At 41.6% G+C, this 26,120-nt stretch overlaps 1 protein-coding gene across 1 annotated transcript in view; it reads right to left on the bottom strand.

The window, feature by feature from the left end:
* Window positions 1-8,220: 8,220 nt before the first annotated feature.
* The window catches only part of MRPS27 (mitochondrial ribosomal protein S27), a 45,204-nt gene continuing 27,304 nt past the window's right edge, over window positions 8,221-26,120 (bottom strand). Inside the window, exons 5-11 of the mRNA XM_084305042.1 lie at window positions 20,687-20,801; window positions 20,094-20,172; window positions 18,708-18,823; window positions 16,269-16,371; window positions 13,995-14,137; window positions 11,899-12,063; window positions 8,221-8,595 (exon numbers count right to left, since the gene is read on the bottom strand). Coding sequence (XP_084161168.1) covers window positions 8,356-8,595; window positions 11,899-12,063; window positions 13,995-14,137; window positions 16,269-16,371; window positions 18,708-18,823; window positions 20,094-20,172; window positions 20,687-20,801 — 961 coding nt within the window. The 3' untranslated portion in view covers window positions 8,221-8,355. The remainder of the gene's footprint in view (window positions 8,596-11,898; window positions 12,064-13,994; window positions 14,138-16,268; window positions 16,372-18,707; window positions 18,824-20,093; window positions 20,173-20,686; window positions 20,802-26,120) is intronic.

Genomic DNA, 26,120 nt, shown 5'->3' with positions numbered 1-26,120 from the left:
CAGGGTGAGAGACTGGAAGAACTCAGAAGCTTTTGCATTTGTAGAGAACACAAAAATAGGTTTAGCCATGATCATGGCACCCCTCCTCCATTGGGGAGACGGGAGGGAGAGCCCCCTCAGCCCAGTTAAAACTTGCGGTGCCTTACGTCTGATCCCCATCCTGACGCCCCGCAGCCCATGCAATCGCACCACTGCCCCAGCCCCACAGCTCACCTCCATTTGTGGCACTGGCAGAGACAAAGCAAGCGGTGCCAAACTCCAGGTGAAACAGGCCGCTCTTCCCTGCAGAGCAATTCACACAGAGCAGGGCAGAGCAGAGCGGTTCGCCTCCTCCCTGCAGACCCCACTTCTCTTGTGGGGTAAGCTCCAGGCCTGTATCTTCTTCAATACCGATGCATGAGCACTTCTTTGAAAAGGGGTGCTGCATTTTCACATGTGAACAAGCAGCACACAGAAACAGCAGGGTCATTAAATTCAACAAAATTAACAGAGTTACAACAGGATGTGTTGATAAATGTAACATCACAATGGCTTTGGGTGAATATTTCTTAAAGATATTATAGTAGTGCTTTGTAAAAATGGCTTGATTAATGAACAGTTTCAAACTTTATTTCCTTGTTTTTCAAACAGTTTTTTACACAGTGTTTTTTAATCTCTTGATTGCAGAATAATAGGATGGGATTTTTTTTTATTTTTAAAATTTTTTTTTTGCCTAACCCAATCATTATTCTGTATTTGTTCTTACAGTCCATCTCTGCTAATACCAAACTGGAGAGTTGCTTTTGTTTTTGTCTGATTCCATAAACATATAAACAACAGCCTCAGAAGACTGATGGCAGAAAAATAGGGGAAGATTGTGTTAGCACACCCACTGACTGTAAACACCCCACATGATGTCAAACTGAGGATCACTAAATCGACACATGTTGAGTTTTCAGAGACTCCAGCAGTACGAATTGCTGTTGCTGACAGCAGAGAAGCAACACCTTGAACCTGGGTGATGGGGAACCACATTGTGACTGCACAGAGGTCACCCAAAATTGAGAAGAGGTAAGAGCAGACCTTACAGACATGCCCTGCCAACTCCAGGCTTTTGTAGGCTGATCACCTTGGGATCAGAAGTAACAGGGTATGCCGCCCTCCTGACTCAGCACAAGGTGCTTATTAATGGCAGAGCCTGTTTCTCCCAGACACGATGCTCCAGCAGCCGAGTTGGTAGCCCTGGCAGAAGCCTGCAGGGAAGCACAAGGGAACAAAGTGAATAGCTACAGGGACCTGAAGTATGCTCTTGTACCCATCTGCCATGCTACAGGACAGGACAGTTGTGGAAACAAGGGCATTTTGTGACCTCCAGAGCTCCAGCAGTGGCTGGAGAGCAAATGCTGAGCAGATCAAGGATTTGTTAGAAGCTATCAGCCTCCCAGAAAAGACCTCCCAAAAAAGCGTGATGCATCCAGCAGTGCACAGTGAAGAGCAGACTCTTCCAGCTGGCAGTGCAGATGGCAGGCAGTCAAGCTCCCATTAAAAGATGTGGTGACCGGGTCTGGAGCTCCAGACAACATCGACTCCGAGCAGGGCAGCCATTTCACAGCCCAGGTTTCAAAAAGCTTACACGAAACATCAGCTATCACCCAACAACTGCATAACCCTACCACATGTAATTGTTAGGAAAAACTGAAAGAATGAAACAGGGCCTGAACCGTTCCGTGTCTAAAATTTGTGCAGAACCCAGTCTGATATGGCCAGATGCCTCACCAGTCACTTCACTGCACAGAAGACAGAGGCCAAACCAGAGAGTGTTAACACCAGCTGAGGTATCATTTGGGAGAAATCTGCAGGTTCTGAATGCTTACACTGCGACAAAGACCAGCTTGTTGGATGGGGATGAAAGGTTAGCTCAGTGCGGTGGAGCTCCAGAAGAAGATAAAACCCTCCCAACACCAAGCTCAGCTACAGCAACCAGTGCTGTCAGGAGGGAAAATGCACCTCTGTGAACCAGCAGATTACATGCAGGTGAAAGCACATGAAAGGAAAAGCCAGTTAAGCCCAAGGTGGGAAAGGCTCTTTTTTGTGTTGTTAACTTTCTTTTCTGCATTATTTGTAATAGGGCAAAACACTTAGATATATCATTCTCATGTGAAACTTGCCAGAACAGAAGAAATCAAGAATCTGTTAAAAATTAGACTAAAAAAAAAAAAAAAAAAGATGGTTCAAGATAAATAAAATAGACTTGACATTAATCATAATACTGTTAAGACTGCATTTACTGTTAGCAGTGCTATTGTTAATTCTTAATCGTTGTTGAGAATAAAGGCAAAAGGAAAGATGAATGCTACTGTTTTATGGAAACAGACAAAAACAAAAGCAACTTTCCAGTTTGGGGTGAGCTGAGATGGACTGAGATCTGAGATTGCAGAATGTCCTGAGTCACTTTTCTGACAGAACTGGACAGAATTATTCAGTCTCCTTGTTAAGCTTACCCTAGGAAGCAGCTGAAAAACAGGTGTGTGTGCAATGTGATTTATGAAGTGGAGCTGGGGGAGGAAGCCAATTCTATACTACTTTTCCTGCAGTGGGAAGGAGAAAAGTAGGCAAGGCAAGCTCAGTTGCTATTCTGTTCATTTCTCATGCTGTTGCATTTGTGGTGTTATCTCCCTTGTGAAGCTGAGCAGGTGCCTGCAGAGCACTGGTCCCAAATGGTCTCTGAGTGCCCTTGTCTCACAATTTGCCTGCTTCACTATTCACCTGGCTTAAAGTTACCAGGCAAGAGAGACCACGAAAACTGGGAGTTCCTCCCCCTCCCAAGAATCAGCTAATCTTTGTTTCCAGCTTCCCGAGTGTGAGCAGGGGCCTGAAAAATGTGCCTGAGAATTGGGTGTCCTGGGCTGCAGCCTACAGAGCCCAGGGTGCAGTGCTGTCTGAGACAGGGTAGACAACGAGAGGTCTGCTGGGGAAGAAACAGACAAGAGATGATGCATGGGAGGAGCATGCAGAGGATCACAGGCGAGATCAGAAGGGAAGCAGGGAAGCAGGGAAAGCTGACAAAACTGGCAAAAGGCAAATTCAATTCAGTACAGGTAGGTTAGTGGAAAATGTGGAAAATGGGGCCGGATGGGATCCACCCAAGGGTACTGAGAGAACTGGCAGAGGAGCTGGCCAAGCCACTTTCCATCATTTATCAGCAGTCCTGGCTATCAGGGGAGGTCCCAGTTGACTGGCGGCTAGCAAACGTGACACCCATCCACAAGAAGGGCCAGAGGGCAGACCCGGGGAACTACAGGCCTGTCAGTTTGACCTCAGTACCAGGGAAGCTCATGGAGCAGATCCTCTTGAGAGTCATCACGCAGCACTTGCAGGGCAAGCAGGCGATCAGGCCCAGTCAGCATGGGTTTATGAAAGGCAGATCCTGCTTGGCGAACCTGATCTCCTTCTATGACAAAGTGACGTGCTGGGTGGATGAGGGAAAGACTGTGGATGTGGTCTACCTTGACTTCAGCAAGGTTTTTGACACCGCCTCCCACAGCATTCTCCTCAAGAAACTGGCTGCTCTTGACTTGGACTGACGCATGCTTCGTTGGGTTAGAAACTGGCTGGATAGCCGGGCCCAAAGAGTCGTGGTGAATGGAGTCAAGTCCAGTTGGAGGCCAGTCACTAGTGGCGTTCCCCAGGGCTCGGTGCTGGGGCCGGTCCTCTTTAATATCTTCATCGATGATCTGGACGAGGGCATTGAGTGCACCCTCAGTAAGTTTGCAGATGACACCAAGTTAGGTGCGTGTGTCGATCTGCTCAAGGGTAGGAAAGCTCTGCAGGAGGATCTGGATAGGCTGCACCGATGGGCTGAGGTCAACTGCATGAAGTTCAACAAGGCCAAGTGCCGGGTCCTGCACCTGGGGCGCAATAACCCCAAGCAGAGCTACAGGCTGGGAGAGGAATGGTTGGAGAGCTGCCAGGCAGAGAAGGACCTGGGAGTGATGGTGGATAGTCGGCTGAATATGAGCCAGCAGTGTGCTCAGGTGGCCAAGAAGGCCAACAGCATCCTGGCTTGCATAAGAAACAGTGTGACCAGCAGGGCTAGGGAGGTGATCGTCCCCCTGTACTCGGCTCTGGTGAGGCCGCACCTCGAGTACTGTCTTCAGTTTTGGGCCCCTCGCTACAAGAAGGACATGGAGGTGCTTGAGAGAGTCCAGAGAAGAGTGACCAAGCAGGTGAGGGGTCTGGAGAACAAATCCTACGAGGAGCGGCTGAGGGAGCTGGGCTTGTTCAGCCTGGAGAAAAGGAGGCTCAGGGGTGACCTTATTGCTAGTTAGAGATACCTTAAAGGAGGCAGTAGCGAGGTGGGGGTTGGTGTTTTCTCCCACGTGCCTGGTGACAGGACGAGGGGGAATGGGCTAAAGTTGTGCCAGGGGAGTTTTAGGTTGGATCTTAGGAAGAACTTCTTTACCGAAAGGGTTGTGAGGCATTGGAACAGGCTGCCCAGGGAAGTGGTGGAGTCACCATCCCTGGAAGTCTTTAAAAGACGTTTAGATCACAGAATCACAGAATTTCTAGGTTGGAAGAGACCTCAAGATCATCGAGTCCAACCTCTGACCTAACGCTAACAGTCCCCACTAAACCATATCCCTAAGCTCTACATCTAAACGTCCTCCTGCAGAGCCTTCCTACCCTTGAGCAGATCGACACACGCACCTAACTTGGTGTCATCTGCAAACTTACTGAGGGTGCACTCAATGCCCTCATCCAGATCATCGATGAAGATATTAAAGAGGACCGGCCCCAGCACCGAGCCCTGGGGAACGCCACTAGTGACTGGCCTCCAACTGGACTTGACTCCATTCACCACGACTCTTTGGGCCCGGCTATCCAGCCAGTTTCTAACCCAATGAAGCGTGCGCCAGTCCAAGTCAAGAGCAGCCAGTTTCTTGAGGAGAATGCTGTGGGAGGCGGTGTCAAAAGCCTTGCTGAAATCAAGGTAGACCACATCCACAGTCTTTCCCTCATCCACCCAGCACGTCACTTTGTCATAGAAGGAGATCAGGTTCGTCAAGCAGGATCTGCCTTTCATAAACCGATGCTGACTGGGCCTGATCGCCTGCTTGCCCTGCAAGTGCTGCGTGATGACTCTCAGGAGGATCTGCTCCATGAGCTTCCCTGGCACTGAGGTCAAACTGGCAGGCCTGTAGTTTCCCGGGTCTGCCCTCCGGCCCTTGTAGATGGGCGTCACGTTTGCTAGCCGCCAGTCAACTGGGACCTCCCCCGATCGCCAGGACTGCTGATAAATGATGGAAAGTGGCTTGGCCAGCTCCTCTGCCAGTTCTCTCAGTACCCTTGGGTGGATCCCATCCGGCCCCATCGACTTGTGCACATCTAAGTGCCGTAGCAGGTCACCAACCAGTTCTTCGTGGATAGTGAGGGCCACATCCTGCTCCCCATCCCCTTCCACCAGCTCAGGGTACTGAGTATCCAGAGGACAACCGGGATTGCCGCTAAAGACTGAGGCGAAGAAGGTATTAAGCACCTCCACCTTTTCCTCATCTCTTGTAACTAAATGTACTCTAGATGTAGAGGTTAGGGATATGGTTTAGTGGGGACTGTTAGTGTTAGGTCAGAGGTTGGACTCAATGATCTTGAGGTCTCTTCCAACCTAGAAATTCTGTGATTCTGTGATTTGCTTGGTGAGAAAACATCGATTTGGCAGAAACTAGTTTGTGGTGAGATGGTGGCAAGACCTGGGATGGGGAGAAGCAGGGAAGACGGAGACTGCTGGACTGTAGAGAAATATCTGGGGAGGGTAGAAATGCAGGGGGAAGGAAGAATACATGTAGCTCTGGTGTGAGGCTGGTAGAAGTGTCAGGAGTGGTTTCTTGCTCGGGGTGATACTGAGGGAACAGACATGAGGAGGCAAAACATCTGGTTCCTTAAGCTACAAATGGTCAACACTCACTGCCATGGATCTTGGGTTTGGCAACCTTTGTCTGGCTGCAGCAACCTCCTCCTCTGCTGCCGGCAAAGCATTTAGCAAGGAAACTCCCCTCTCCCAAGGGTAGAGCACAGACAGGAGCAGATTCAGCTCCAGTGCAGAATATCTGGTTTACCCACAGTGCAGAAAGGTCTTTCCTGAAGAACAATGTGGCACAGAACTGTTGCTGTCCAATTTGTTTAAAGCTCATGCCTGGATGAAAGGCTGTATCTACAGTTGAAGAGGCTTGGCTTCAGGCTGTGCTGAAAGCATTCAAACCTACAGGGCACTTAGAGTGAAAAAAGTAGGCAGCCTGTAATATTAATTACCAGGTTACTCAGAGCTTAGGAGGAGTATTTTATTTTTTTTCCTGTTGCTATAGCAGTTAAATCTAAATAAATGGTAAGGGGGGGTTAGTTGTGAGGGAAGCAAAGCATGCTCTGCAAGGGAGCGGGGGATGCAGCAGCCAGCAGCTTGCTGTAGCTCAATTAGCATTAGCAGTCTGGCATATCCACTGAGCAGGGTGAGGGAGGGCGGAGGTGGGGCCAGAAGCATGCTCCTCGTGCTGCCAAGAAACAGATGCTAATGAGAATGGAGAAATATAGCAGTGCCCACTGTGCCCTAGCCAAATAGTGCCTCATCAGCACAGGATCAACAGCTGAGATGTCTGGAGGCAATGTGGCAGCACAGAGGGTCTTCAAACTGAGGTTGTGTGGAAGAGATCCCAGAAGGGAGTAGCAGTGCCTGTAGCAAGAAGTTGGCAAAAGAAATTGGAGGATGTAGCAGCAATTGTGAACATTTGGATGTACAAACCCTCTTCTGACACTGAAAAACTGAAATACATAGGCAGGGGAGGGACACTTCAGTCTTCTGTGCCTAGACTAGAAATGGCTCTGAAGCCACACTTTTAATGAAATTGTTCTTACGAGTGTGTTTGGCCTCCTGCTTTCCCTTAAGGCCGTCTGACAATCAGAAGGCAAGAGAGAGGAAAAAAAAAAAAAACACAAAAAAACTTCAAGAAACTTGATAGAGAAAATTTGCCTGGGAAAGGCCACTGCTGGTTTAGTCAGGTCACAAAATCATCCCCTTACCTGGAGACTGTACCATGGGAGAAAACAGAGGACTTGTTTCCAATATGGGGTGAAGGACCTTACTGTCATTTTCTTGGATGTGAAACAGCAATCCCTTTGTGAGTGTATTCACTGGGAATAAGAAAGGTATTTGGTGGATGACAGTTAAGATGCTTTCTTACGCTTAAAACAAGTAGACTTCACAGATTTGCAGCATGTTCTCGCTGGACTAATGGTAAGTGTGTGATGAGAGTTTTCTAGCTTTAAGGCTAGACAGGTGCATGTTAAAATTGGAAATACTTATCAGATGTTGTAGTAAAGAACAGTGAGACACCACTGTTGCCATAACAAGCTGCGATACAGAAGGGCTGTTATTAGCGTCTCCCTGTTTTTAAGGATCTTGCCCTGCCAGGAGCAGCAGAATCATTTCCTGATCAGATTCTGAGGCAACAGGGAATGTAAGCACAGATAGATGCTGATGCACCCCAAGACCCTTTCTCTCTTGTTGTTTTCTTGTGCTCTATGTGAACAGCTACATTGTTATTACCAATCTGAAGAACGGGGCATGGGATTGTGTACGCAGCTGAGGGAAGAATGGAATTAGGTCAAAAAAAACATGAAAGAGTGCCCAGAATATAAAAGGAAACTGCACTGCAGAATGAGGCTCCTTGGTGTTTGCTGAAGTGATTGTACGTTTCTCTACTGATCTTAAAAGTGGAGCAGAGAAGCGCTAGTGAAGTCGGAAATTTCTAACTTCCTTACAGGGAAGCATTTTTACAGGCGCATCTGAGTGCCTGTGCAAGTGCTAATTCCGTGGGCTAGAACTCCTTAGAAGCAGTTTTAAACACAGTCTGAAGTAGGCTTCCAGCTCCATATAGTGCCCTGAATCTTCCAAGTGGGCTGGAAAAAAAAGCAATCAATATACATTAATCCTCTTAGGGGCTGAATTTCAGAGTAGCCAAGGCATTCTTTCCTGTGAGAAACCCCTGCTGAAACAACTTGTGTTTGAAATCCCTCCTTCTTCCTTTGTTTCTTCTATCCTCTACACCTTTCATCACAGGCAAGCCACTTCTTATTCCTTTGTTTCTTTGTGCTGTCTGCATCCTACCCCATCTGTCTGATGAAAAGGACAAAAATATATCATAAACAGGGTGATGATTTCTATCCACACGTACTTTACTTCAGGAAACAGGCAACATGGAAATTACTTTATTTGCATATAGTAAGTAGTCATGCTTGCAGCAGGATTGAAGTGAAATAATAATGGTGAACATTTCAGTTCACATACAGAGGAATGCATACCATTATGGTAGTCTTTGAGTTCCAGTACTAAGCAGATGCTTGAGCTAGCTTCCTAGCTTCCAGTTCCTGCTTAGCCTTCTCTCTCATCTCTCTTTCTCTCTCAATGAGAAGTGCTTTTTCTTGCTCCCACTCCTTTAGCTTCTGCTCATGTTTTGCAATATCTTCCACTTCACATGCTGGCAGCTTTTCCTTAATGAGTTGGGTGGTCAGGGTTAACAGGCTTTCAGATTCAACCTTGCCAAGTGAATGCAGCTTAGAGTACAGCTCCTGTCACAAAAAGGGATTTGGTGGGGAAGAAGAAGGAGAGAGAGAGTCAGTCACAAAATAGTCAGTGATAAAATACTTCTCTATAACAACCAATACATAGCTGTTTGAATCTAATGATTAGCTGTGCTATCCAGGCCAGCTATTTCATCCTACCTAAAAGTTTTGACGGTGGCAGCAGGTACCAATTCTTTCCCCTCCTTGAAATACTAACCTCTAAAATAATCTTTTGCTGAGCAATAGAACTGAAACAATAAAGTTTTGTTTTTATTAAGCAGTGAAATTCTCTTTACTTTTCCAAGTTCAGTTACCTGGTAGAAACAAAGATCAACTGACCAGTCGATTATGAAAATATAATCTAAACACCTTACTTTTTTGGGTCTTATCTCAAAATTCATTGACTGATTTGCTTCACACTGCCTGCATTAACATCCCTCTCAACAGATGCAAATCACTTTAAACGCTCTCTTACTCTAGAGCACACTAAGTAGCTCCCATGATTTCTTCCCTACAGTTACTGTGATCTGAGGCTTTACTTTGTTTACACAGACTGTACAGTAGATCTAAACCAGGTAATATTTACCCAGGAATATTCTACACTGTAACTAAGAACATAGTTTCAGTACGAAACTCTGCAATATTTCCTTTTAGAGCTTTACTTACCTAGATTTCATGCAGCATAAAGATATTAATTCACTTAAGATGATGAATCATCCAGTGATACTATTTCTGGCTTTCTGCAATCTTTAGCCTGATGGCTCACTAACAAGCTAATTAATTGCCTTAAAAGTGCAGATACACAGTCAGCTAGAGAAGAGTTTCCTGAGGGAGGAAGATGACATGGCACTGGCAGATTCTTTACCCTTTTGCTCATTCATTAGATAGTAAACACTTTTCCAATTGTTCTTTTAAATAAAATGTTTTACTGAACCAAGCACTTGTGGAAATGTTTAAAGCAAGTAGGTATCCCAAAGAAAGGTACATCCATGCTTCTTTCACATGTCCTTTGAATAAAGCTTATTAACCTGCATTGAAAGATGACTGAAAAAAGATATGGGGATAATTCACCACCAAACACAATGGCAATTCTGGGTCCATGAAGACATCTGGTCTTCCTCTCCCAGTTACCATGGGAAGCTTCCATGCTGTGTAGTTGATCTGCAGTATTCCTCTTACTCCAACTCCCACTGCAGTAAGCTGCAAAGGCACTGCCCCTCAGCTCTTGCCTTGAGGTTACACCTTGTTCTCAAGAACAAAACTGGAGTGCCCCTTCCGATGCCTCTCCATTTCTTCCCACCCGAGCCAATACCAACTAAAAAGGCTTTGCTGTTTTGCCAGGCAGTGGAAGGTCTGAACGGGTCAGACAGCAGATACAAGTCTCTTCAAGTGGTAGGCATACATGTCTGAGGGGCTTGGGCATTTGACTCCACTGCCTTTTTGATTTTATGATAAAAATTAAAAGGAAACAAAATGCCTTTGAAGCTACCGGAGTAAAGCCAAACTTAGTAATATTTTTGTGTATTCACCTCTGTTTTCTTGAGATATCAGCAAGTTTACAGTACATCAGGGACAAACATGAAGAGTGTACAGTTTGGACTTGAGAAAGGAATGTAATTCCTGACAATTTCTCCCATGATTAGAGCTTAGACGTTCTGTTTAAAGATAACAATTTTAGACCATTAAGAATCTCCCTGCTACCCACTACTGAAAAGGGGGTTCATGCACTAAACCTAAGCAGCATAAAACTGAACTAAGAGAAAAATGAACTGGAAACTAGAGAGACCTCTCTCCTAACCCACTACTGGACTGAACCCACTGAACTCTGGAATCTTCCCTGCTCTGCTGTAATATGTTACTGAAGCTAATTTAGGAAAGCAGCAGTCTCTCTGTCCTGCTGGTACCAGAAGGGCATATTCTTAAATGGCAAAGTCAGTAATTTTTATATGCAGTCTCCAGGGCTCTGCATTCAGAGGAGGTACACTGCTTTCCAAGACAGTGTTCCCCAGCATTTATGTGATGAAATGCTTGCTCACCAGTCATTTATATTGATGGAAAGAATTACCCCAGGAACACTGTACTAAGTTGTAGGCCTCAGTTCATGGTATCTAAAAACAGGTAATTACAATATGAGTGACAGTGTCAGACACACAGTCTAAATTACAGCTCTAAAGGCTTTTTTTTTTTTCGTTTTCTGGAAAGAGCCAAATGCCCTCAAGTCCTGCTTCTTGGAAGTAAAGAACATACTGCCTCTCACACATCACAGTTGTTAGTCATGCTGCCACAGCTTTTTCACGTACAAATGGCTGTTCTGAAGGTCTGCATTAGACATAAAGTCCAGGAACACACACAAAAGCTGAACAAGCTACAGTTTGAAACAGGAATTGTACGCCTGGACCAAATCACAGGATCATTATGGTTGGAAAAGACCTCCAAGACCACCTGGTCCAACCATCACCCTACTACCAATGTCACCCACTAAACCATGTCCCTAAGCACCACGTCCAACCCTTCCTTGAACACCCCCAGGGACGGTGATGCCACCGCTTCCCTGGGCAACCTGTTCCAATGCCTGACTGCTCTTTCTGAGAGGAAATGTCTCCTAATCCAGGACTGTTCAAGGCCATGACAGCCTGGAACTACAGGCCAAATTAGCTCTAACCAGGGGTATTTGAATTTTACCACAGCACAAATCAGAAATGATCACATAAAATGGGCTTGTTACTTAGCTATGAGATAAATGATTATGAGATTATGAGATAAAATTCAATCACCATATAGCTATGCCCTAAGGAACAACTGTTTCGTGTTTTATACTGTTAGCATCAGTGTGACAAACTTGAGATAAAAGGGAAGCCTTACTTAATTCCACAGACTGGAAGTATAGGATGCAACTTTCCTACTAATCCTAACATATACAAATGGACAATAAATTCAGTATTGTCTCAACCCCAGTACAATTTACTTTAATGAGCAAGAACCCACACAAGGTCAGATAATGGCTCTCTAATGACAGGCCACTTTTGCAAACAGCATTTGGATTTATCATTCTGATGTATGAAAAGTGAAGACAAAATCCCAGCAGACATTCAAAAGACAAGTGGCCTTGAGCACTTATTTTTTTGAAGGTTGCTTCCTGTTTGAGTAAGTGAAAATATAAGGTGACAACAGTTTCAGAAATGCCAGGTAGACTCCTGATGCACTGAACGGGTGCTAGTCTACTAGCTATAATAAGCGTATTTATTTTCTAGTATTTACTATGGAGATCTATTACAACTTAGAATATTTACATAAATGAAAATCGCCTACCTTGAATCGGCTGTAGTATTCTGGTACTTTAGACTGCTCTGTTTCTTCTGTTTCTTCTGTTTCTGCACGTTGTGACTTTTGCTCTGATTCCTTGGTTTCTTCAGATGATTCTGGACCAGGTTTTGGTTCAAGGACAGACTGCAAAATGGTCTCCAGAACATCAACCTGAACAATCACATTTGTTACTGTTAGCATAAACAGTTTGGAAATACAATCTGAGTAATACTGCTGTTGCATCTACAAACAGCTTTTTGAGTTACTCCGTAGTTCAAGATGACTGCTCTGTATGATAAAGAGAAAACCAAATTCTAAAAGCAAATTGACTAATTCTTGGAAGAACTATGTATTGTATTTTGGACTTTTGAGGCTGGCCATTTTAAAGTCCCTGCAACAGAAGAACTCTGTCAGCCTCCATCAACAGTAAAACTCCCTGCCTCTGGTGATGTATACATCCAGATGTTTGTGGATATCTCAGGCATTAGACTATCATCTGCTCTTAGCCTTATATCTAGTCATAAATATTAATGCTAAATGGTAGCCACTGTGATAATAGCACTAGCGTGATATACAATCACAGATACATCTAAATAAGACGTTACCATCAAACGTTCAAAGCATATAATCTTTAATAGATCATCTTGATTCCCCTTTGGTGAAAATAAAGAAAATTACCTGTTCAACAACAAGAACATTCATTCCTGTTATTAGCTGGGTAATTTAACAGGAAAAATGGAAATGTGGGCATATAGTAATACGTATGTTGGTATACATATAATAATGATATGTTGGTAAATGTTTATTTTTAACCTCTGTGATACCCTTGTTCTCTGCATGTTTTTCTCTTGAGAGGTACCAAGACAACCACCTTCTCCTAACTGCAGTTGTAGCAAAAGAATGCATTAGCATCACTAAGGGACTTGGTAAACTATTTCTTTATGTATAATTAAACAATGATGATACGATACAATGAAAGATGGAATTGCTATATGGATGCTGCTGCTGTTTTAGTACTATGAAGATTGCTATAACTGAAATTACTGGATACAGGCTTCCTGCATTTTAAAATTCAGCCTTTACACATGTAAAGAGCTGTTACCCTTCTCTGAACCCTTATCCTTAATGTTTATCAGTTGAATGAAGTAACAGTGTAACCTTTGAATCCATGACATTTTCCACAAGCAACAGGGCTCTTGATACCTACTGGTTTCATTTTCTTAGTGTTAAGTATATATAATGCTAAAGAAATAAAAATTACCTTTACTCAAAATAACATTCTTGGCACTGAAATGTAATCCTTAAACTACCAATACTGAAACAGGATTAAATAATCAATGAAATCATTACTGTGTGCTTGAAGATACATGAACTCTTATCTGGAGAGTTTCTCAGACAATTCCACACACCAAAACTTGCTTGTTCACAAGCAAGCTTGTTCACTTGCTCAGCAGTGACCTGGCCTTTGTACATCAAGAAAAAACACCAGAAAGCCCCTCAGTGCTGTTTTTATGCACCACACCATGTAGTTTCCTGAATTATTCCACCCAAGCTGGCTGGTTCCAGGAGCAGCGTGAAGCCCCCACAGCACTCCTTATAATAAAGTCCATTCATAAGAGCTGACCTCACAAACAGACCAAATCCATTTATCCTTCCTATCACAGGCATTACAACCCTTCTAGAAATCACCCTGCCCTATTTCTGGACCAGTATCACTCAGGACATGATTCCACATGAACGGACACACGGAATTAGCCAGGAGAGGTACAAGATGTGACATTTCATCTTCAGGTATGCCTCTGAGAGAGCTGGGTAAGTACCTGGGGGGGGCATGCGGCATAAAACATAAATGGCTTGTGGCAACAGTAGACACTCGCTCCCAAGGACATGCCAATAGACATCTTTGCTGGCTTGTTAACTGAAGCCATGCTTCTGCTCTAAATGTTACTTCCCCTCCTGTCTTCCAGAGACCTCTGAAACATTACTAGGGTTGTAAAGGTCTCCTATCTTCCCATTAGCAAGACAAGTAATTTATAGGTTTTACTGAAGTTTGGCTAGTGTGGAATTGCTTGTGTTACACAGGTTATAGTCTTCAGACTTACTGCTTCTTTGCAGATTTTGATGTCTCCTGGCAATGAAGCCACATTCTCCATCACTTGCAAGGCTCTATTCAAGTATCCAGGTGTCCACATCAGCGGCATTAGGTTGTAAACAGCTCTTAAACCTTTATTCATCTCCACTTTCCCTGTGATAAAACAATACTTAAAGTTTAGTAATTGAACACTCGAGTTCTAAGGTAACCTGTAAGGATTGGTTCTGTTCTCTAAGTGAAAGCAAGTTTCCAGGCTTCTGTGGTAAATAAAGACACAAAGCTGCTGTGACAGAATTGTTTTCTTGTTTTGTTAAAGAGCCTTCTTTTTGCCAGCTTCAGGACTCTTACCCGTTTGTCCCTGTTTGTTTATTGTTCCTCCCCATTTTCTCCCCCTCATCCGTACATTTTGCCCATAGAGAAAAGTGGAAAAATGGCCAAGCTTCCTGGTTGTCCGGCACAGTGTCAGCATCTCTGAAGATCTCAGACAAGTAATTGTTTAGTGTTCATGGACTCACAGTGCAGTATCTGTGTGCTAAATGTGAGAGGCAGGACTCACACCCATGGTGTTTAGGGTCTGCTCACACATGTACCAAGGCCAGATCATATGAGACTTAAAGCATATGCTCTACTTAACTGTACAGCTCATTATTCTTATTTCTAGTTGGAACTTCCTTAAAGAAAAGATGGGAGACCTGCAAAAATGGAATTCTGGTTCTCAATTTGGAGCACCCTGTGCACCAAGGTCTTCATGACTCTAGCAGGACCTATGATGCATAGCACCACTGACAACCTAGCTTTTCTTCTGAGGGTGACAGTAAAGACTACAAAACTTCTGTTCTACATAATGGGGAAAACATACATGACGTTTTAGTTGGTGAGTATTAATGTGCTATGACTGTCACTCTAAGCTCTTGATTTTGTCATTGCCAACATTAAAAAAAACACACTTCAGTGTAGCTTTTAAGAGTTATCCATCCAAGTCTCACTTTAATTTAAACTCTGGCTCTAAGAATGCAAACTGTGAAAACACACCTTACTCTTCACCACAGGGAAAAGAACACTTTAGGAAAAGCAATGTCGCAACTGCACAAAGCTTATGGACTATGGACAAATTAAAATAGCTAAGGTGCGTTAGGCCACTCTGTGCCTGAAGACATCTTTCACTCTTTCAGAGGTTGGTTCCATTAGTGCTGGCAAGACTGTGGAATATGTGACATAACAGCAAATAGCTTTTGATCTACTCAATGTCAATGTCATGGAACAAGTACTACTGCTCACAAACAGTGAGTACATTTGTGAAATACAGCCTCTACTCAACCCATCTTTATGACACAAAACCTATACCAAACTGAATGCCAATTGTACAGCGAATTCCCTATCTGTATCAGTATCTCCGCTTGATAACAAATAGCTCCACTGAAATTCAGGTTTCCAATTGATTTTAATGTTTATCCTCTTTTGTCAATGAAAACGAGGTTTTCATTTTACAGTCATGATAAATCAGAATCAGCATCCTAACTCTGTCACTATCCATTGTATTCTGAAGTCACATTTTAAGAATGTGTCCTCTTATTATCCTGAATAAATTCTAGAATAAAAGATAATGCTGTATTGGAACAATTGAAAACATAATGAAAATTTTTAAATTAAATGATTACTCTAAATTAAATAATCATTTTACAGAGAAAGACAAAACCTTCTAGACTATATTCCCATAAAGGTTGCAGGAAATTCAAGAATTGCTTATCCCTTCTTCCCCACCTCCTAATCCCCTTCCCTCCTGTTCTGGATGTACTCTGATCTAACCGCTCTTTAAATAATACAGCATATCATTATTGATGAAGGCTTCTTAAAAGATATAAGATATAGATGCTGCTATCTGCTATTCACAACAGAAATATTAATGTTACAGTGAGTAGTAAATGTTCTAAACATAGTGTTTTTCAGCGTGCAGTCTCTGTAATTCTTGGTATGTAAAGATTATCTTAAGAAGTTAATAAACTCTAACTAGAAAAAGAACACATTGTCTATTACCATAGATTCGTTCTACAAAACTCTGTCTTGAGGGATTTTATCAGGAAAATGTGTTGGTCCACACACAAACAAACCCTACTGCTCTCTAAGAATGTTTTCCTTCATTCAGTCTTAACTCTGAAAGTGTTTCTTCCACTCTTTCTCCTTTTGTTTACTCTTTTCATTGATTACATTTTAATAAAGCAAGGGCACAAATTTATTTCATCCAGCAGCAATAAGAGGGAAAATAACAACCATGAGTAAAACTTACCAAGAAATGCGTAACCATACAGCTGGGAGCTAAATCCCACAGTGTTTGTTTGCTTTAGTCCTGTAAGCAGCAGTGATGCACCGAGATTTCTCTCCTCTTCCCACTGCAAATAATTTAAACTAAGATGTAAACTAAGTACATGTTCCTTGACAAACACAAACAAAAATACTGCAGTAACCAAAGGCAGCACGTGGCCTTCATCACATCTTACTAGCAAAGTACAGAATCATTAAACATGTCCATTGTTCAGAGTTACAGTACACACAACCTGAAGAACAGTATATTTATAATAAAGAACACCTTTTTCCAGAAGACAGTAAAATGTCAGAAAACAAAACTATGTGGCGTCCGTACTGGAGCAGTCCTTTCTTTTAAGCAGGTGGTAAGATGCATTCTCCACTATCCTACACTAGAATAAAAAATGCAGAGAGAATACGCTGCTATGGGCTGCTTCAAGTCCCAGTGATAGATCTGACCACCAGTGAAAGCTAGAGAAGGGGACCCAGTAAGGAAGGACATTAAAACCACAAGAGTGGTGTAAATTTTACTTTGCTGTGGGATAGTACAATACAAGGCCAGAGAAGTAGAGACTTCAAGGATACACATCTTTTCTCAGCAAATGAAAGAAGCTGAACAACTCCCCTTGTGAAGAAACTGGGGAAGACATAAAAGACAGTAGACTGGAGGAAGTCTGCTTCTCTAATACACAGATTTTGTTGCAGGGTACTTTAAGCACCTTGTTATTACCTTAAAACCTGGAACAAATACCGCTAGTGAAAGGCAGAAACTTTTTGAAAAGAAGTTCCCTGGTTTAATGGAAGGAGTCATCTTTTCAAGGTGTGGTAATTTCTGTGTCTCCCTTCAGGTGCTATGTGAATTTGCATATAATCATCCAACATAAAACACCATCACCTAACAAGCACATAAGCTATTTGCCTGACCCAGGAAAGGCATGCAAAGGGATAGGTCTGTTTCTTGTTGAATTCAGCATTCCTGGTGAATGTTACGAGAAAATCAGATGAAACTGGAAAAACGGGGCTTTAAAGGTCTACTTTCTTTTGGGAACTGTCCCATTTGGCTTCACGAGCTGGAGAAGCTGCAAGCGCTTAACATTAATGCCTTTGCATTGGAAGATGGCAATCACACTGATTGTTTGCAACAGTCAAGGAGGATACTTTCTGGGGAGAGCCAAGACCAGTCAGTCTGGCTCAGCAGTGCTTACAGCAGCAGAAATATGGAAGTTCTCTATCACCTGTGCTAGGGACTAGTACAGTCAGATAGTCCATGATTCAGTCCTCAAAGTTAAAAAACATTTTGGCAGGCTGCTGGACCCTAAGCTATGGTGGTCAAGGCCCTGTCTGCAACAGGACGCTGGCTGACTTGTCTTGCATCTTGGAAAGAAGGAACAGGGATTTTCTGTCTACAGCCATTTCTAAATTAGCCACAGGAAAATGGTACTGAGCATTACAAGGTGTTGAATGGTACTCTGTTTGGTGCATACATATAAAAATATGGCTTATTGCAGACCTTGAATGGGGTTATTTCAAAATGCATATTAAATACATCACAGCTGTATAAATAGGCTTGTCTTTTAAATGTGTTGTATGTCCATACCACCCTTGCTTCCATATTCTGCTTTCATAACATATTACACATATCGGCAAGTGCCTGTCTTTGCAGTAAGGACACAAACATAGACAAACACAATGGGAAAAAACAGATTTTAGTCCCTCTGCTTTTCATATATAAGTGATGAAGTATACTTGAGAAATGGAGGAGAGAAGATCAAATGCACGGTTTCTATAGTGAAAACTGAAATTACAAGTCAATTGATTAAAATCTTAAGGCACTGGCCTTAACGTTTTAGAATATGTTTTATTTAAGACAAATGGAGGTTTCTAGTACTTTTTGTGGATGAGAAGGTAGAATAGTGCCATTTCCAAGAACCTGAATTGTCATGTTGGCCTTAAACAAGACAGATATGAATAGGAAAGCCTAACCCACTCTGAAGACAGGAGCGATTTTATTTTTAAATATTTCAAAAAATTAGCAGAAACAAAGCCAAATGGGGTAGTGAAATTTCTAGTGAAAATCTTTTGTACTTCTGAAGCATCAACTTTACCAAGTTATAATGGCAAGCAATACCATTGAAGTGGACATACGCCACAACTGAAAATCCTGACACACTCTCCCTTTCAGAGAAAGGAGCTACTAAAAATGATGACAAGTTATTTGCTGGCTTTCATCTTCTGTTGCTTTTTTTTTTTTTTTCTCTCCTTTCTTCTGTAGTTTTCAAAACAATGAAAAAACTTGGAGCACTTCAATTTTTAGGTAAACTTAGGGTAAATAAATACATTCACAACTGAATGCCCAGCTGACTGCAACACAATACTTGGAAAGAGAAGCTCTAAGTATCATTTTTGAGTATGATCAGCTTACCGTATGTTCAGACTTGGTTGCCAGGTACTGGTATAAAACATAAAGAGATAGAAGCTGTGTTGAGAATTCATCAAAACTTTCTTGCAGCATGATCTCTGTTACTACTGACAGAGCATCTACGGTGGAAATAGATACATAATTAGTCAGTGGAAATTTTCACATGTCCTTTCTTTTGCATCCGCTGGTGCTCAATGATGCTTTACTGTTGCAGTACATTTTGAAGTAGCTATGGAGAAAGTTAAAGATTTCTTATGACTAGCAGTAGAAAATTAGTCTTACCCATTTGGGTTATACTAACATGCTATGAGAAGAAGGAAGAGTTGATTGAATTACATGAGACAACAACAAAGAAGCTTTTTAAACTCATCTTAGCTCAATGCTTTCTGACTTCAATAGCCTCTTCTTTGCTCAGCCCTTCAATCATTAACATTTAAAAAAAAAAAAAAACTTTTAAAATTTGTTCTTGTGTTTTGATTACAAGCAAGAGAAAGCTGGCTAAAACTAACTGCCCTCAAGGTGACAGTATAGTACAATGGAGAAGAAATGTTGTCACAGATCACCCATAGCATTCACTGTATTCAGCAAACAGTGTTCTCGAGAAGCTCCACAGAGAGTTGCAGTGACACTCCCTGTCAGGAAGGCCAGTTTGTTAAATAGAAGGCCTTGAGCCTGTCAGAGAAAAGAAGTATGGATGTAATAATGAGGAATTCACAGATGGGGGCCTCTCAAAATAAAATAAGTATTAACTTGCCATTTAGCAATACTTTCATGACAAAAGCTACAGACAAGTCCTTCTACAACTCTATTTTCTCTGTCATTTGTTTTGCAGGTTTATGCAAAGAAAAGCTCACTGCAAGTCTACAGTACCAGAAAACCTGCAGTGAAATGAAAACCTTAAATATTTGTCATCAAACATGAGAGGATTATTCTTCTCAGCACTTTAACAGTCAACAGTGAAAGGCACCTCAACATGGCCATTCAACACAGCTGTCTCTCTTCAGTGACAGATAGAAGTCTAGACAAACAGCTCAGATTAGATGTAAACCATTCAAGAAGCTATACAACATACCAAATTCTCACTAGTAACTTCAAACATAATGTTAACATGTAAATTGGAAATCTGAAAGTTGGAGAAGATAGCTTACATTTGGAATGGGATTAATCATGGTAGAAATACTCTGAATTGCGTATTTCAAAATTATACAACGAATAAGATCACAACAAGAGGGATATATAAATATGTAGAAAAGTAGTTTACATAAGGAAAGAAAGTGTGGTTTCAAGGTGACCACAGAAAATATGGCTAGAAGTTTTTAATTCAAAGAAAGGCTCTGTGGATTTAATAGCACACATATGGGGAGGCAGAGTAGCTATATATTTTCTTACCTTCATATTTCTTCTGCTTTAAAAAACAATCCAACAAAATATTGAATGTAAAATTATCTGGGAAAATTCCATACTGAACCTGAAGAGAGAACAAAAAATGAATGTGAAAATTTGCTGTTCAGATCTTCCAAAGCATAGTTCTGCAGGTATGAGAAAGATCAGTACCATGGCATTTCACACTGGTGCAATATGACAGTTAGTCAGGCAATTTAAGAAGTTTATTAACTCTGCTCCTGTGATGTTGGCCTATTAACTTTCAATGTACTGGATTTGTTTTACATTTTACCTGGGTCTTTGGGACCAGGAGAGGCACTGCCTATTGGGATTTTTATGTCCCTCCTGTATTTAGCAGGCTTTGATGCCAGCACTATTTAAAAACAAAAACCTTCAAGAGAGAAGAAGGGACATAAAACTTAAATTTTTCAGTTGTAGCTGAAATTCAGGTCAAACATCAATTTTTGTTTTGACAATGAAATATCTGAACATAAAAACTGCAATATCCATACCTGGCTGTAATATAGGTTTCAGGTAGGCCACACTTGCCTCACAGACCCGATCAAATATAGTCATTGCTTTTCCTTGTAGAAACTTACCTTGTTTTTTAATGTGTATAAGGCTTTGTCTTGTGCACCATATTTTAAGCACTGTCTGATCCAACTGTGGATGGTCCAATCTCTCAAGTACCAGCAATTTGGACTATGCCGAAACCTAAAGGAAAATAAAAGTCCAGGACTCGGTTACAACACACTGTTCTCACAGGAAAAAAAATCTACGAGCAACATTTTGTGTTTCAGTACCTCTGCCCTTCATGATCTCATACATATATCTGTATTTCACTTTACAGTCAGTCAATTATTGCTCTCCAAAGAGCACTAGATAGCCCTTTCAGTAAAAGAAACAAAACTCTGATATACTTTAATAGCGTGTAGGATGAGAGAATATGACCTTTTCACAAATGCAAAATATTTTAAACTCACTTTCCAGAAAGCCTACTGCTTTTCCCCTGATGAATATGATACAATAATAGCTTGGTATAATTTATAAAGGCAACTGAGATTGCTATAAACACTGTAGTACTCTTTAACCTTGCCCTCATCATGTAACATTGTATTGTTGCTGGCCTCTTCAACAAGCAACACTGCTCCATGACTTACAACATCAGCAAGTGTCAGAATTACATCAAAATACTGCTGCGTTTGAACCTTCACAGCCTGTGTAGTCTGGTATCTCCCCAACACTTTAACTCATGCTTCTTTTGAAACACTTAAGAATTCACTGTGCCTCTGCCTCCTCAGACTGCTGCAGGCTTCATTTGTATTTAGAAATGCTTCAACAGTGAGGTATGCCTCACGCACTGGGAAACTCTGCTGGAGACCCTTCCCCTGCCCCCTGCATCAGCTGCACTAGCGTTGTTCCTCATGGACATTTTTTTAATTAGCTCTGAGACACCTCATGTCATGGCTTCAGCAGTGTTCCTAGGCAACCTACTCTACTGCTTAACCAATTTGTAAAATTAAATACTTGAAGTTCAGCCTCTTTTGTTTTGTCCTTATTTAGCCATATACACTTTGCTTTGTATTTGGAAAAGAAGTGACTAAAAGCATATGGAGCTTTATCTTTGGCAAAGACTCAAAAAGCAATTAAGAATCCAATGGTAGGAACTGCGGCCTTGATCCTGTGCTGAATTTCACACCCCAGCGCCAGTAGATACATGCAACCTTTCTCAGTTCAAATCGTATGCATGAAAAGCAGGCTCAGTACCCAGCACAGCGCTGAGTGCCACTTCCTGTAGAAAACGTAGATGACTGAGCTGGGCTCATGTGCAGATGCTTGCAGCCTCAAGCCAAGCTGCAGCACCATTTAGAGGCAGGGTTGGCTCTTCCATCTGAGTGAGCATGCTTTCCAGAACATTTATCAGATTAACGTGGCCACCAACTCTCTTTTTCCCCCCCAGTGAATCTCTGCATATTGTATCCCATGGCTAAGGGCTACACAGATCGCCAAGCTTGGAAAAGCATTCGAGTCTTCCGCGTCCAGAAGACTTCAGTGCCAAAAGCAGAGCTATACAACTACATGAAGTCTAAATACACTACTCTTTAAGCAGCACATAAAACCTCTCCCTTAAATTAGAATTTAAGGGAAAAAGAAAAGCATGCTTTGAATATTAAATTATGAACATCCATTTTCTTGCTCTAATTGCTTTCCATTTTCTTCCCTCTGGAATTCAAATACTGGGAACAGCAAGAATATATATTTGCTTTCATTAAAGTCCTGTTTCAATAACGCTTACAGGAAGCATCAATTACAGGCATTTGAATTTAATCATATTTTGATGAAACAATCATCTAATTGCTACAGACTGTTTCACCAGCCATTTAAGATGGGTCAGAGTGCAACACCGGTACCCAGCAACAAAGCCACCAGGATCTTTTAAAGTTGCTTCATTAAATGGTTAATATTGTTTCAGAAGTGGAAAAAACAATCTTAAAAAAATGTTACACTGATGCTCTCAAAGACTTAGGCCTTTCCTTTGATATAATCTTTGGCATCCTTTCTACAAATTCGTTACACAGGAGGGAAGAAAACATTAAAAAAAAAAAAAAAAAAAAAAAAAGATTGTAATGGGTTTGAGTATTCACCTTTAAGCAAATGCATTATTTATTCTCTTGAGTACACCAGAGAGAGAGCACTCAGCATCTCATGCACCCTGGGAGTGATACAGCCTACCATAATGGGAAAGGCTTCTAGGTTCCCGACTTAAATTGCACTTGGACAGTAAAAGGTCTAAGAGGGATGTGATGAGGTCTAAGAAACATCATGAAACTGATCCTTGGTCACCACGAGTTTCTGGCAATGATATGCACAGAATTCAGACATGTATTGTACTAACTTTTTAAAGAAGTCTTCACATGAGCTTTTAAGGCCTGGAAGAGAGTGGGCACTTGTTCATATGCACGCATGCACACAATCACAGGATCCATCATTACTATCATTACTTGTCACATAATTATTGCATGTTACTGTTAAGATCCTTATTCTTGGACTACATCTCCGATGTACTGGGTACTACTCAAACAAAAGCAAACAGCTTCTCAGCCAGAGAGTTTTCTAGTTAATTCTAATAATTCATTACAAAACAGTTGCATAGGAATGAAGAGAGGGAACTAGTGCCAAAATTGCTCTATCTCCATGTCAATAAGAATCCAATATATGTGCACACATGCACTCCCTCAGCACTACACACTTCCATTAATCCGTGATGTGGTAGAAGGAGAATTGGAAGTCATAAAGAAACAGGAACGCTTCCATCTTTAATTGTTTCTGATCCATATAATGCTGTGATGAGATCTGTCTCTCTTCTGCTGGCTGAGAAGAGAAGCCAATAGAGTATCTGTTTTTACAGCTAACCTAGGCAAACTAACCAAATGTTGTGGCAGACATTTTTATTTGAAACAGAATCAGGGAAAGGAGGAGATCGCTGGTCATTTTGACAAGCATTAATGTCTTCCTCCTTCTCCATGAAACACAAAACAGGATATAATTAAGCAAAGCAATATGTTCAGAGACAGATGAAAAGACAGAAGGAAGCTAAAATTACAGAAAGCAGAAGATTCAGACTGAATTAAATAAAGGAAGCCTCTAGCAATTGCGGTGTTTTTAATAGAAAGACCAGGAGGTTATCTTGCAGATGTCTGCTGCTGAAACTCATTTTTCTGAGAACTAATAAAAACCTGAGAACAAGATTCTTATAATGGATTGAGAAGAGACAAGGAGAAACAGCTGTAACAGTATTAGGGGAGCTCACTGTTGCTACACTTCAATGTTAACAGCTGAACAATCGATATGGTGATCCTCCTTGTCACTGACCAGAAAACCTCTGTCCCCATAGAGAACGGGAAGAAGAATATTTATAAGACAAGCAGAAACTGCAATACCAAGGGCATTGTGAATATAATAGCACATGGTGCAATGGTACTAGAATTACCCTTATTTTGGAAAATGCTTCAATGGTCCATAGCAGGAACTTGATTTTCATCATTTCATATCTGTAAAATGATTACTATTACAATGTAGAAGAGATACAATGAGCATACAGCCTTAGTACAAGGCGACCAGAACATTTTTAGGCAAGCAAGTGCACACACTTGCCCACAAACTGACCTGCGTATCAGGCTAAGAATGCATTCCTAGTTTACTAATTCCCTGCAAAAGGCCCCACTGATGATTATTTACAGCAGTGCTGAAGTACTCATGCTGTGTAAAAGAAACTGAACAACGGTAAAGTTTATCAGATGCTGAGAGTGCCTTACAGAGTGCTCTACTGAACCAGCAAGCATGACCTATTGCTGCTCTCCCACACTGCAGAAAAGCTGAGTTACTTCCCAGCTTTTTTTCTTTATTTTAATGGTCTTTCAAATTTGTTTGGTGCCATCAAGCGGTGATACACTCTACTGCTGCTTTCTCGTACTTTTCATTTTCAAGGGAAATAATACAGCCACACTGGGAGAGCAAAGAGAAGCACTACGGAGCCTCATTGCACCCCCTTCCCTATATTTGGTGAAGTGTTCATTCACTGATTTTGGGGATAGACACAAATGAAGAAAATTGCGAAGAAAAATGTGCTGGGTTACACAGCAGCTGCTGCTGCAAAAGTATAGTACCAGGAACAGCTCTGCTGTGTGGAGGGAAAGCCAGCTCAGATCTGTTCTAGTTTTTTGCTAAGCTGATCTGAAAGTCCCTTCTTGTACTCCACAGCTTTCCTAAGTGTATGTATTCAACTCCTGGTATTGTCAGAGGCCATCCTTGTGCAATACACTATTTTTCTTTTTTTCACATCTATGAAAAATATTGAGGGTCCTTTCCCTTCTCCAGCATTGTCTGACCTAACAATAAAGTATTTTGTTATAATCTACACATATGGTACACACAACTGTATGATCTCTTAGGTCTCCAGATCTCTCCAAGACATGGTAAACTTCATTTGTATTTTGCTTCGCTCATTTTTCATTTCCATTAATGAAACCATTTCCCTAAATAAAATCTCTTATACAATAATGCTTTTATGTGTTACAAATGTGTTACTATCTTCTGCCGTATTACAAGGAACTGGAAAAATTGAAACAGGAAGACACCGAGTACTCTCCATTCTTTCATTATTTCTAATATAGATGTTTTGGATGTGTTACTCTGCCTACCTCAGAGTTAAAACCTGTAAGATTCACATAATGCTTGCAGGTTCTACTCCAGGGAAGGAAGGAACCTTCCATGTGATAATCACTGCATTTAATTTAATCCATCTAGACTCCAGATCTCTCTTACTTCTTTTAGAACTAGAGAGAAATAGGAGTTTGCATGTTGGTTTGCTTTAATCAGGAGAGTGCCAGATGTCTTCTCATTCACTTCAGGTTCTGAAATCTCTGGAAGTGAAATGTAAGGAGACTTAGAACAAATAAATGCCCTACGAAATGTCTCTGAGAGCCAAGAAGAAGCGCTCTCAGTGGAAAGAATCCAAAGCCACTCCACATTTTACACAAGTCATACAGGGCTGTGAAGCTCCTTGGTAATGCCATGGTTTTTTTTCTTCCCAGGCACATTTTTTTAGCTACAGCGCATAATGATCAAATGGATTCCAGACGGGCTTAGCTTGGAAACTGGAAGGCTAAGGAAACGTCACCCAGAAATCTCCCTTTGTTTGTCATTTCAAGCCACAGGCCTTGGGAAAAATCCTCTGCATTTTAAATGGACTCAGAGGCATTGCTCATGTGTCAGTGTCAAAGACAACAGCCCTGAAAAAATCCTTGTTGACTGAAATTTCCTCTTATACATGAACGTAACTACTTTTCTACTTCTTCTTTGCCTCAATCTGGGCCTAAACCTCTCTTTGTATGTCCCCTTTTAAAAAAATCATATATAATCCTATCAGTCCTATAGGAAATACCACATATATTAACTGCCAACTCAAGCAAAAACAGAGGGAACACTCTCCTTTTGTGGTGAAATAAAAAACTCACACAGTATACATAGCGT

Source organism: Netta rufina (genome assembly GCF_964035555.1).
Source record: "Netta rufina genome assembly, chromosome: Z".
NCBI lineage: Eukaryota > Metazoa > Chordata > Aves > Anseriformes > Anatidae > Netta > Netta rufina.
This window is presented reverse-complemented; position numbering and strand designations above follow the sequence as displayed.